Genomic DNA, 14,010 nt, shown 5'->3' on the forward strand with positions numbered 1-14,010 from the left:
GAGCTCATGTCTTGGAAACTGGCTGGCTTTGTTCTTTGGCTTTACTTCGATTTGGAACTTGCACATAACCAGTTCATGTGATCTGTTCCACATGATCTTTTGACAATGTATTTGCTGTTCTAACTGAGTTCTTTTATTTCCTTGTACCTTGATTTATCTGCGCTCCTTCTGGCGATATCCATGTAGATAACTCTTGTTTTGTTGTATGAAGAATTTGTTAATAATAAAGGCATCATTCAACTGGCAAAAACTGATAATTCAGTTTTCTTCTTCATTTCTGTTTCCTAGGCTGAACAGTCCAACTATGTTTTCTTTCTTACTATTTCAACTTTGGCATTACAATCTCCAAACTGCAGACTGTTTCCAGAGCTTGCTTGCGTATTCTGTCAATTTCAGATTGAACCTGACCATAAAACACCCACACTTTTTTTTTCTTTGTCTGCATCAGTGGTTGTGACTTAAACCTGAATAACTGTCATATTAAAGGATTGACTGTGAAAACTTACTGATGCTAGTTGATTATTGACTATAGACTAACCAAGCACTATCTTTGCTGTATCCTTCCTGGTTATGAAACAACATTGCTTTTTATTGTTTTTTAATGTCCTGACTCCTGACTAGTAAACAGTATGATCTTTTGACTTAAAGTGTCCAATTCCTATCCTTATCAATTTGCAGATGTCCAAGATGTGTCAGTGTGTAGTTTGTTCATTTCATTTTTCACTGTGTTGAGCTTTTCCATCTTCATGCTTTCTACATTCCACATTCTGACTAATTCCATCTGCAGCTTCGGGTTTTCTTTTCCTTCATGGTCATAGCAGCAACTAGACAATGTAAAAGCTTTAATTTTGCCACACCGTAAACATTATTACGGTCAAAACTCATGATGGTCGTAAAGCAGGTCACCATGCAACTGGACCTCTTTTTACAATCTTTTTTTGCAGTGGTTGTTAAGTGAACTCAGTGTTCACTGTGGGCCTGTGTTTTGCCAGAAACTAAATCATGATCGTGTGACTGCAAGCACTGCAAATGTGGACGTATTCTCTACACAAATTTAAATATATGCTTCTCCTTAATATTTAGCCCATAGATGAGAGCAGTCAGATGAGTGACCTCCCGGTCAAGGTAACTCATACAGAAACAGGCAAAGTTCTCCTTGGACCAGAAGCTCCTAAAGCAAGTCAATTGGATGCTTGGTTAGAAATGAACCCAGGGTAAGTAATCAGTTTACCTCCTAACCCATAACTCGATACTTTTGCATTACAGTCATGTAGGATGAATATTTGCAGATTTTTATTTTAGTTTACATATATGTAAATGGTTCTAAACTAGTGGTGGCATTCAAATATGTGAATAACCAGTTCTCTGTGTGGATGCTGCTTCTGGAAGTCCATTCTGGGCCTGGGCAACAAAAAAATTAGCTACCGGTTCTGCCAAAGTGGTGCAAATTGGCTAAATCCCCCCACTGTTCTAAACCCCATCCATATTAGTGGTGTAGGTTTTTTATGTATTGTGTTTGATCAGTGTTTGCTCAAAAATTTGCAGCTTTTATTATCTGCAACAAGCTTTAATATGCAGCTTTACTACTATATGTTTATTAAAATGTAGTTATTTCTAAATACACAACCTTCTTTCTTAAATATTTACTTATGGAGGGGTGCATTTTTCTGAGAAAGGCAACCCCGAGCACATTTTTGAGCAGAACATGATGGATGTAAGTAAACACTGCCCATTGTGACTAGTTGTTGTGGAGCAATAATTTTAGCACTTTGAGCCAATTTGTCTCCTCTGGAAGTCCATGAATGATTTCTCCCATAATTGATTTCTTTGACATCTTTAATATTATTTTCGTACTTCTCTGAAATACTTTTTTTGTTAGAAATATTTTAAAAGGGTTGCTATTTTGGAGGAATTCCCTTACTCAGCTGTTCCACCTGCTTCTTCCTCACCAGTTATGAAGTTGCCCCCAGATCAGACAGTGAAGATGAAAGTGGATCAGAATATGAAGAAGATGTAAGTGAACACTGTCTCTTGATGCAGCTCTTTTATCTGGAAGAATTTTTTTTTATACCAGAGAGTAAGAATAAGTATACAAAAAATAAATATGTTATGTTGTATACTATTTACAAATATTGTAGTTATAGGTACAACTCTGTAATACTGCAAGATAAATACCTGATTAGACTATCACAGTCTATTGTGCGTGGGGTTACCTTTGCAAAGCTACAGTTGGTAGCTGCCTACATGCTGAGGGCTGAGAGCATCTTCAACCAGCTTCATTGATATTGGCCACTCTCTTGGTTGCCAGAGGGCTTCAGGGTACCATTCAAAGTTCTGACTTTTACAGCTCCTTTTTGGCTTGGATCCAAGGTATCTGTCAGAACCCACTCCAATCCACATCTTAAGAAAGTAAGACTCTTGGAGACAAGATTGTCCAAGCAGGAACTTTTATAAAACATAGATGATAGAAGGTATAATAGACAGGATCTGAAAAATCTCCTCACAGATCGATATTTTTAATGTGTCCCCAAACAAAACCCCACCCCTCAGTTCATTTGGTCAGTTCCGGATCAATCAAGTTTCAGGTGGCAAGCCCCTCGTGGGAAAGGGAGAACCATCAGTCCATTCGTAGCACAATCACTCCCTCCCCTTCACATTCCATCTGGAGAAACAAACCAGAATTCCCCCACCCCCTTTCTTAGTTGCTCATAAGGTCAGAGAGAGAGAATGCCCCTCATCGATCTTATTGTGATGGGCAACAGGCAGGCTAAACAAAAAGTTACATCTAAGGAGAGAAAATGGAGGCAATAAACTCCCATGTTTATTCCCTTTCCTCCTTGGGAATGGCAGAATCCAAGGGGGAGTGAGATTTGGGTTTGCACAGAAAGAGTGTTAGAAATGAAATATAAATGCATTCTGACAGTATCTTCAAGACTACCTTCTCCAGGTAGAGCCATCTTATGTGGTGTGTTGTGGCAGCTGTGTTTTGTATCATTGGTAGTTGTGGAATAATCCTCAAAGGTAGCCTCAGGTAGAACACATTGCAGTAGTTTATCCTGGTTATCTATCCCCAATATCAGTAAAGTTGAGGCTGGAGGGCCCAAGGGTAATGTTTCTTAGTTATGAACTCCAGTCTGCCTACCAAGGCTAAACAGCACAAACACAACTGAGGGTGGAGGTTCGTTCTCTGAGCTTGTGGGTTGGTTTCTGAACGTTTTGTTACCAGGCTAGATTAGGGGTCCCCAAACCTCCGGTCCATGGACCGGTACCGGGCCCCAGCATGCCAGCAACCAGTCCGCACAAACAAGCAAAGCCCCATCCGTGGTATGCAGGCAGCACACAAAACTATGCACTCTCCGGTCTGTGGAAAAACCTTTCTCCACAGAACCAGTCCCTGGTCCCCAAAAGGTTGAGGACCTCTGGGCTAGATGAAATTTTCAATGTAATTTAGGGATATCAATGTTGGTGTTCTCCTGCTTATGAGGGCTTCATGTGGTCAGTAGGTCTTGTGATCACACAAAGCTCTTAGAAGCAGAAGAACACCAACTCTGACACCCCCTAAACTCCGCTGAAGACATTACCTAGCCTGGTAACAAAACATTCAGGAACCAACCCACAAGCTCAGAGAATCAACCTTCACCCTCATCCTACACCCAAGCTACAGAAATTTCCCACTATTGCAAACAGACACAATTCTTCTGGAAAGCGAGAAAGACTCAGCTGTTCCATAGGGCATTTAGTAGTTAAAGTTATCCAAGCTGGTAGTGTCCATCGTTAGTGTATTTAGGCATCATATTGTTTGGTACTAATTTCTTTGGTTTTATGAATGATCAGATGTATTTATTTATTTTATTATTGTATGTTATATATTATTTTACTTTACTGTTTTAATTTGCCGTGAGGTTGTATAATTTAGAACAGGAATAGAAATTTCAATAAATAAAGAAACAAAGAACCTAATTAAAATAGAATCCACCGCGTATCATGCCAGTTTCCCAGTTTCTTTATACTATAACAATAATAAGCTATAATAATACTAATTTGTGTGACTCTTCTTGTCTAAATAAAATATTTCAATTGAGTCGTAAATTACAATACCATAAACTAATTAACCTAACTGGGAAAAATAGCTAGTTATAAATCTTTAAGCAACTGAAGGATGTCAGATTTCTTTTTGATTACTGATGGTTGTTGATCACAATAAGTAATGGGGTCTAGTTTGAAAGATATTGCAGTTCATCAAAATGGATGTAGGTTGCTAATTCTTGATATAATTTGTAATAAGCCACCTTGGATATTTTTCCTTCATACAATTTGTATGAAAACTATTATATTTTAATGAGTTTCTTATGAAATGGTTTACCAGTAGAAGAGGAAAGGTAGCGTGTGTGTGTTGTGGGGGAGGGGGTTGTTTTGTTTTGTTGTTTTGTGATGCTAGCAGCCAAGGATGTATTCAGCAATTTTTAAAACTGCTGTTAAAACTACTGCCAGTAATCATTAGGGAAGTAGATATGCATTGTTATAGAGCAACAAAAGGGAAAGTGCTTTGAGTTTTTATTAAATCTGTAAGATTTATTTACTGTACCTTTTTTTTTTTGCTTTTGCTTTGGGATCTCCCTCCCTCCCCTTCTCCCCTTCCTCTTCCTCCCTCCCTCCCTTCCTCCCAGTCTTACTTTTGCTAATCCATCCTTTCCATTACAGAGGCTTATGGTTCTGACCCAGCAGCAGAGGTTTTTTTAGGGACTAAGGAGACGAGAAGACCAATAGAATGGGACCTATCCTACCCACAAAACTCTGAATTCTTCCCAATTGTGGTTAAAAGTAAAAAATGTTTAAGTCACCTGAGGTATATATGGTGGAAAAACGGTGAGAAATACCACACGTGGAATACATGCCAGATATTCTTATGTGGCAAGATGTTCCCCATACTGTATTCTCTCTTCTCTGGTACTCAGAAGTTGAGTAATATGAAAGTGCTTTTTCATAGGATTTTTTTTTTGGATTGAACTTGACCACAGAAGTAATTTGGAATCCTAAAACCTCTGCACAGTGACTTGGATTAGTTCTGAATTCTAGTCCTGCCTTTAGCATAGGAAAAACTGGCTGGGTGACTTTAGCCAGTCACACTCTCCCCGCACAATCTACTTTACAGGGATATTGTTTTCCCAATAGGAGGAGGAAAGGGTATTAGATATGTTTGCCACCTTACATTATTTATAAAACTAATAAAGCCAGGATAAAAAAAATCCTCAAAACAATCCCACAAAACAGAATTTTCACCTCCACCTGTTATTTTAAAAGCCTCAGAAATCATAGGTGGCAAACTTATTTATTCATATTGCAAAATTATAAAACCAATTTCTTATAATCAGGCTCGACTTTTTTATTTATTTATTTTAGTAACGAATGCTACCTGTATAAATCTCAGTGGGGCAGTTTCTTGTTTTACGAGGCAGAGGAAATTGGAGAGGGAAGCAAAACATAATGGAAAACTGGGCTGGCTTTTAGAGTTCTTGCAGATAAGTGTTTCATGTGGGGATTGACTTCAGGGGTTGTGTTGTTGTTGTTGTTTTTCCTGCAGGAAGATGAAGATGAATCAAGTAGACAAGAAACAGATGAAAAGATACATCTGGATCCCAACAATGAAGATGTTTCAGAAAGAGACGCTAAACAAATCATTGAGTGAGTAATTTGGGAGAGCAGAGAGAGCAAACGCATTTTACACACTCCTCTTTCTGCATCAGGTTTCTGCACGTTTAAGCAATAAAATGGCAAACTAGTCATCAATGTGAAATTAAAAATGAACCATCCCTTGCTTTATAGGACAGCCAAACAAGATGTGGATGATGAGTACAGCATGCAGTACAGCGCCAGAGGATCTCAGTCTTACTATACAGTGGCTCATGCAATTGCTGAGAGAGTGGAAAAGCAGTCCTCTCTCCTTATCAACGGCACCCTGAAACATTACCAGGCAAGCACCGGAAATTGCTCCTACAGGAACTTCATGCCAGGGATCCCTAAACCGTCCCTTAATTAGTCTCCTAAAAAAAAAAAGCTGGACTATTTCAGATTTACCAAATCATTCTGTTTAGATATGGGATGGTTCGTGAATTCTACCCTTGAATATTTTTAGAACATATAACGCATTAAAAAGCATACCTCCCTTCCTTCATTGTCTGGTCCATATTTTGAAGCACACCAGATTCTGGCTGTTTCTCCACTGAATTGCCTGCATAAGTCTCAACTTTGATAGTTCAGGCTTCCTTCATTTATCCTAGGTTTTCCTAGGACAGGATTTGAAAACATTTTGCTTTTGAGAGTTCCCTTGAAAGCCGGTAACGGCTTCAAGTGCCCATTCTTCTTAACAATGGTGGTTGTATGAACTCATACTTCTGGACTGGTAGCAGGCCAAAAATCAGTTTGTGCACCGAGTGTATGTAACGTTATGGACCAGGCTCAAGCTGATCCCAGTTCCTCTTTCCTGGATATCTTTAGGCCTTGATTTGGGGTAGGCATACAAGAAGCACAGCCATGATTGTTTATTCTATGTTGTAAGGTTGAATTAATAGAATCTGGCAAATCTGAAAATATTTCTCCCATCCTTTCCTTTTGCTGTCTGGAAAACTAGGGGGGGGGGGGTCCCTACTCAAAAACCTTCCACACCTCTCCTTTTGTAGGCTGAGAAATCTTCACCAGTTGTCAAGCTGGCAGCTTTTCCTCCTGTTTCCCAAGTTTACGAGGCCTTTCTCGTAAACAAACATTTTACATTACATTTACCAGTGCTAATCTTTTGTTTAGCTAATGACACTTAAAAAAATGTTTTTTTTACCTGTTATTGTTGAAGCAGCAGTTGATAAAGCCAGTGAGTAGCATTGCTGCAGATTGGCACCGGGGTTGCCCTGTCTGTCATAACTGTAACGTCAAGAATATTGAAAAATCAGAAAACTGCTTTACCAAGTAAAGCTGGTGTTCCATTTAGAGTGATATTATCAAGACTGCCTATATAGCTGTTGTCTGGGATTGAATTGGCATCATGCTATACAACTGCATGATAGCATTCTCTTTATATTCACTTTGGTGAATATAATCTGTCCCAGTAATTAAATTGGCCCGACCACATTTTGCTGCGTTTTCAGAGATATAAAGTTTAGCACAAACCTTCATGCTTTGATGTGCAGTCACAATCTGAACTGAATCTAAACAATAAAATAGACCAATAGGATGTGTAAAAGGTGCACAGCCTAAATCCCCAGGCTCACGGGGCAGCCTTAGAATCTTGATGGAACTCTTCCAAAACTGGCATTCTTTAATCAGATGGGTGAGAAAAATTACGAAATGCGTGAGGTATGATTACACATATAGCATTTCGGTTAATTTTCATTAAATTTAAATGAATCAAATAAGACAAATCATTTTGTTTTGATGTTATTATCTCATTCTATAACTTATTATTTGTTTTTCTTACTAAGATTTGTCACTGGATGTTCAGACTGGATTGGGCATTTTTATCTACCTATTTAGTCTTATCCAATGACCTGGAATAGCGTTGTTGTTGTTGTTATTTGGGTTGTGTCCTTTTGGAGGGCAGCTTCTAGCACACTGTTCAGATTGGTTTGAAAATTGCTTAGCTCTCCTGGGAAACATGAATGGAAAATTAAACTAGTGAAGGAAAGTATGAGAGAACGTATGTTCTGAAGTCTGACTTTGTATTGGACTAATTGTTATTTTTGAAATCCACTTCATTTAGCTGCAATGTTTCATTGACTACTTCTACCAGTTAAAAATGTGAAAGTAACCTTGTTTTGTTGCAACACAGCAATATTGAATCAATTCTATCATTTATAATTCATTTTCAAACAATATTCAGGACAGTTTCATTGTAATGTGCAAGTTGGAGATTAGGAACTGTACTGTATTGCTCTAAATGCTATCAAATAGATCTATAGCACCATGAAAATATAAATTTGAAGCCTATGCTGACTACTGAAAGCTTGAACTATGTCACAATGTGGGCCGTATTAATATTTAACACTGCCTGAACCACAGATTGGTTTTCAGAGCAAAAGAATACTAAGACTTGGAATGTATAGCAACAGTTATTCTTGTAAGGAAGATTTTTGATGTTTTCTTTATCATTATGCTACTTGCAGTCAGCACCAAAGCACTATAACTCCAAAGCAGAGATGTTAAAATAAGAAAATATTACTGTTACAGATAACTGAGGCAATTTTATTGTATTTCAGGTCCAGGGCCTGGAATGGATGGTTTCCTTGTATAATAACAATTTGAATGGAATTTTAGCTGACGAAATGGGGCTAGGAAAGACCATACAGACGATTGCGCTCATCACTTACCTGATGGACCACAAAAGGCTTAATGGACCTTATCTCATCATTGTTCCCCTCTCGTAAGTAGGCAAATTCTTCCTAATGATATTTTCCTGTGATTGGTTCATTAACAACATGTACTTTTTTTCTTTACCTTTAATGACTGAATAAAGCACACACTAGAGTATGCTGCCTGCATGTTATGGATTTAATCTTTGATTGCCTTCCCTTCCTTATGTATGGATTTTGTGAGATTGGAAACCAGATAGCTTATAGCAGTTGAAATGTACAGTATTGCATCTTTTAGTCACCCTAACTCTATTCACAAGACAGAACATGTTTTTTTTACCTGAGACTGGCTGCATTCCAAAATATCCTTCTTGAGGATTCTCACATTCTTCTTGAGAGTTACTCAAATCTTTTTTGTCCCACCAGCCACAAATTTTGGATATGCTGGGACTACAACTCCACAAATTCCCGGTTAACTTATGCTGAATGAGAATTGTGGAATTGCAATGCTGCTCATTTGGTGATTGTGGTGATTATCATTTTTCTTCCTTAACTAATCCATCTTTGCAATTAATCCAGTGTCAGTATAAAATTGGTTTTGAAAGAAATAACTGTAAACCCCGTTTTGCTCTGTTGTCTCTCATGCAATCTTTGAAAAGATTCTTGTAAGGCCAATAACTTTAATTAAAATCAGCTATGCCACTTTAAAGTCAGATATCTGTTTATACATGTGCTGCAATATGTCTGCAGGTTTGGTTTTATAGTCTCTCCAATCAAACGTATTGGCTGAGATTTTGCATCAGAATAAATAACTATCAGTGAACCATATTATGGTTTATTGTGGCTGCAACAATTATATTATTTAACAGTTAGGCATACGTTTGAGGTATCCATTGGTGGAGAGAAAGCTATAGAACTGCAGATTATCTGTCTTTGGAATAAAGAAATAGGAATATCAAGATAATTTTTTTTTCTTCCGTAGGCCTGATTACTTTCTTTTAACCTGCACAATGTGTTCTGATACATTTCCAAATTTTTCATTTGTCAGAATCCTTTTCATCTTTGCATTAAACATGTGCTGATCTTTTGACACATCCATGCACATAAGAATACTGCTGATGGTGTTAGCGTATGTGTTTAGAAACCCAGTTAGACACCCAGTATATAGGACCAGTGTGCACATTTTCTGTGTGTATTAATTGGGGTTTCTGTTTTTTAAAGAGAACTGGGAAGCAAGGATCTAAGTATAAAAATACATTAGGACAGGGGTAAGCAACCTTGGCTCTTTTATGACTTGTGGAAGTCCACAAGTCATAAAAGAGCCAAGGTTGCCTACCCCTGCGTTAGGAGTATATGTTATGTCATTGCTTCTTTCAGCTTTGTGAATAGGCCCTTAAAAGTGAAGTTGAGATTCTTAAAATCCACTAGAAATCAGTTTAGACTAGACTAGACAAGTTTATGTACACATAGAATAATTTTTTAGAAACAAATGGACAAATTCTGATCTGAAACCCAGGTAGCACTTTTGACATGATGGGAGAGCAATCCACTGTTACAGGAAGGAGGTGCAACGTGGTTTACAGGTTTCAATTTGTTAAAAACCTTGCATCTTGGAGATTAAAAACCAGGCTGCAGAATTTTATGTTTGATGCAGTTTTAATATATTGTGCAATCTTAAATCTTTTATATAGGACTTTATCCAACTGGACATACGAGTTTGACAAATGGGCCCCTTCTGTGGTGAAGATTTCTTACAAGGTTTGGATTTTTTATATATCAGTGTAAAGATGGCTAGCTATTCACTCAGGTTCACTGAGCAATTTTACTTGAACGTAAAGTGTTGCTGTGCTATAGAAGTCTGTCCCCTGATTTGTAATATCCCACAAGTAATTTCAGGAATTGAAATACGTAAGAAAATGGTTAATACTCATTCCAATGTGCTCTGTTCCAAGTAATCAGGATCATAATTACAATACATTAGTACATTCTTGCCTAGTTTTCTTTTTTTTTTTAAAAAAAAAAGTAAATAATGTTAATGCCAGATTGTAGCATAGTGAATTAGTCCACATTGGAGTCCTTTAGTTATAGTTGTTGTTATAAAACAGGCTGGAGAGAGAGAGGGATGAGATTGACTGTAGCGTAAGACTGCTATCTGAGCGATGCTTTTTCAGTTGTTGTTGATCAACAGGGTGTCGCTTATTGATGAAAAGATTCATTGGGGGGGGGGTTCTGTCAATGAAAGACAGGAGGAAGTTAGTTTTTCCTCCTTACAGCAGACCTACTGAATGCATTTGTAAAGATCCCATCCACATTCCTTTTTCTCTTTGGCTTCCTCTTGAATGGATTAGAAATACTAATAATATATTAGGCACGCCCTGGTGCCCTTTTCTATCCATCTCGCAGCTCTCCTTTTTTTTTTTAGTGAATAATACCTTGATGCGATTTTTTTTCTTTCCCTTTTTTTTCAGGGTACACCTGCTATGCGCCGATCGCTTGTACCTCAGCTACGTAGTGGGAAATTTAACGTTCTTTTGACTACATATGAATACATCATAAAGGACAAACACATTCTTGCTAAGGTACTATTATATTTGGGACTTTTCTTGATGGCTAGCTTTTTTTTTTTCCTTTCTTCTTTTTCTTTCTCTTTTTCGCTTCCTCCACTCTCAGTTAGCAAGAATTATACCAAACCTGAAGGGTCCATAATCGCTATTGTCTTTAAAAGTTCTGTATTTTTCTAAATTGCTTTGCCTTTTTCCCATCCCATTCACCATCTCTGTTCCTGCTGTGTCCTTTCAGGATAGCCGGTGAGGGAAAAGATTTTGCTACCTGTGGATCCCGTAAATTCCACACTGTTGTTTTTTTTGTCAAGCAGAATAGCCACCACCACATCTCTCTGCTGTATCCCATTTACCTGGAACCCTGCTATTCCCTTTTTATCTGCAGCTCTTTGTTTCTGAGCATAGATGAATACAGTGAAAGGGGGGTAAAAAAGAATCGGGCTTTGTTATCGTTTTCAAGATGTAGAAAGATAACAGAGAACAGATTGAAATTTGAACCATCCATTTCACGGGTGTGTTAAGATATGGTAACTGAAAATCTTTTGAGCCCGTCTTTGGAAATTACAATGTTTTCCAGAATTATTTTATTAAAGTAAAGGTAATTAAATAATGGAATCTACTATCATTTGTCATATCTCTCTCCAATTCCCTCTGCTGCATTTCAGAGCATGTACATTTTTTTTTTAAATCAGCAGCGTTTGCAATAGTAAACGTCAAAAAATTTCAAGCTATTTTTTCCCCTTTCTGGGAACCAGTATTAAAGAGCACTTTGCAAAATAAACTATCAAACCACCCCACAAAATACAGGTAGTCTTCAACTTAACAACAGTTCACTTAGTGGCCATTCGACGTTACAATGTCACTGAAAAAATGCCTTGTGGCCGTTTTTTTACACTTACAATTGTTGCAGCATCCCCCTTGGTCACAGGATTAAAATTTGCTTGGGAAGTGCTTTGTATTTATGACAGCTACTGTGTCCTAGGGATGCGGTGGCTCAGTGGGTTAGGACGCTGAGCTTGTCGATCAGATGGTCGGCAGTTTGGCAGGTCAAATCCCGAGTGCCGTGTAACAGAGTGAGCGCCTGTTACTCGTCCCAGCTTCTGCCAACCTAGCAGTTCGAAAGCACGTAAAAATGCAAGTAGAAAAATAGGGACCACTACGGTGGGAAGGTAACAGCGTTCCGTGCGCCTTTGGCGTCTAGTCATGCTGTCCACATGACCACGGAGACGTCCTCGGACAAGCGCTGGCTCTTCGGCTTTGAAACGGAGATGAGCACCGGCCCCTAGAGTCGGAAACGACTAGCACGCATGTGCGGGGGAACCCAGATTGTTGGGGGCAATAAGCTGACTTTGTAATAATGCCGCTTGGGGGGGGAAGCCCTAATAAGCAGGCATATACATAGAATGAAGGCTATTGCTAAGCACATTTGATTTGTGCTTAGATTGTAAGCCGCCCTGAGTCTTCGGAGAAGGGCGGGATATAAATGGGATTAAAATAAATAAATTAAAAAAAATACTTTACTGTGTCCTAGGATCATGTGATCACCTTTTGTGGCCTACTGACAAGCAGTGTCACTGGGGAAGCCAGCTTCACTTAACAACCATGTGACTAACTTAACAGCCACTGTGATTCACTTAACAAGTGTGTCACTTAGCAACATTAATTTTGGGTTCAACTGTGGTCACATAAATTGAGGACTGCTGAAATTCCACATTTGGAATTTCCATCTCTTCATACATTTGCATTGGGAGGCTCCCAATCCTCTCATATCAGTTTTAAGAAAGGTTTTTTTTCCCTGCCAGTTCAGTCAGCTGAATTTACTGTGGAGAATGTTAGTGCAAATGAAAGGAGGGCTAAATAAAAAATTGCCTGGAATTAAGTATGTATGGTACTGGACACATAAAGCTCCTGATAATGTTTTTCAAGATTCCTCAATAAAATATTAAGGGGTACGGTCTCATTCATTCATTGACTCTGTTTCTTACTTCCTTACATTGTTCCTCCTCCCTTGCAAAGTGATACTAAGAATAAATGGATCAGGTTTCAGCAGCTCTTCCCAACTATACTGGGAACTAAAGTTTATTGGGCTGATACTTATTATATAACTGAATCTATTAAATTGCATCAATTCACCTTCTGGAATTTTCTTTGAGTCATGAACTTAATCTGCATTTAGCGTTTAAACGTATAAAATTAATTAAACATATAAAATATAAGAATGTTTAATTAAAGGATGTGAAGCCAGTATTTTTATTTTCTTTCATTATCCATTACTGCATATGTCCCTGTGGAATAGTATCCCCCCTGCAAATTTGTATCGCCCCCACATTGGAGCATTCTTTAAAAACCTGTTTTTTCTCTTTGGCTTTGGTTAAAGGGTTTAATCCTTAAAGATTAACCTGGTTTAGGATGGATGGATAAGCCCCTATGAACTGTAACTAAGATTTTTCTTCCCTTGATTTGTCACGTTATGAGTGTTGCTCATTTTTATGGAGCTTTTGATCTTTTAACTTTGTGAAGCCACTCAGAGTTGGAGTTGGATAGCTTAGGAATTTATGAATAAATAAATAAATAAAATCAAACCGTTCAGTCTAAATTTTATTGAGTATTTGCTTTTATATAGCATTATATTAATTTAATATGCCTTTGAAGGTAGACGTGATGCACTTTGTGAGGTACACTTGATGCATTCCAATTTTAGTGGCTGTTTGTTGATATTGTGCAAAAATATGTACTAATTATCACATACTTTGAAATTAAGTACAAGTTTTGAAGGCTTGAGTTGTATCTAATCTTAATGATTTCATAGGTTAGAACCTCAATATAAATAATTTCCTACCAAGTATTTTCTGTGTTTCCACAGATTCGGTGGAAATATATGATTGTAGATGAAGGTCACCGAATGAAGAACCATCACTGTAAGCTGACTCAGGTGCTCAATACTCATTATGTGGCACCAAGAAGGATCCTCTTGACAGGAACGCCATTGCAAAACAAGCTACCTGAACTTTGGGCTCTCCTTAATTTTCTCCTCCCCACGATTTTCAAGAGCTGCAGCACTTTTGAACAGTGGTTCAATGCTCCTTTTGCCATGACTGGAGAAAGGGTACTGA

The 14,010-nt window shown here is 38.0% G+C and overlaps 1 protein-coding gene across 3 annotated transcripts in view; it reads left to right on the forward strand.

Annotated features, from left to right (window-relative positions):
* Window positions 1–14,010, forward strand: part of SMARCA2 (SWI/SNF related BAF chromatin remodeling complex subunit ATPase 2) — a 117,053-nt gene that overhangs the window by 54,681 nt on the left and 48,362 nt on the right. For 2 of the 3 annotated variants that reach the window (XM_081316507.1, XM_081316508.1), the window contains exons 12-19: window positions 1,084–1,214; window positions 1,953–2,013; window positions 5,582–5,682; window positions 5,824–5,971; window positions 8,244–8,407; window positions 10,028–10,094; window positions 10,805–10,915; window positions 13,761–14,003. In XM_081316507.1, the coding sequence (XP_081172633.1) occupies window positions 1,084–1,214; window positions 1,953–2,013; window positions 5,582–5,682; window positions 5,824–5,971; window positions 8,244–8,407; window positions 10,028–10,094; window positions 10,805–10,915; window positions 13,761–14,003 (1,026 nt within the window). Of the gene's footprint in view, window positions 1–1,083; window positions 1,215–1,952; window positions 2,014–5,581; window positions 5,683–5,823; window positions 5,972–8,243; window positions 8,408–8,848; window positions 8,866–10,027; window positions 10,095–10,804; window positions 10,916–13,760; window positions 14,004–14,010 lie in introns of those variants that run through there. The other variant, XM_081316509.1, reaches the window with a different exon arrangement.

This window comes from Vipera berus, assembly GCF_964194415.1.
Source record: "Vipera berus genome assembly, chromosome: 2".
Taxonomy (NCBI): Eukaryota; Metazoa; Chordata; class Lepidosauria; order Squamata; family Viperidae; genus Vipera; species Vipera berus.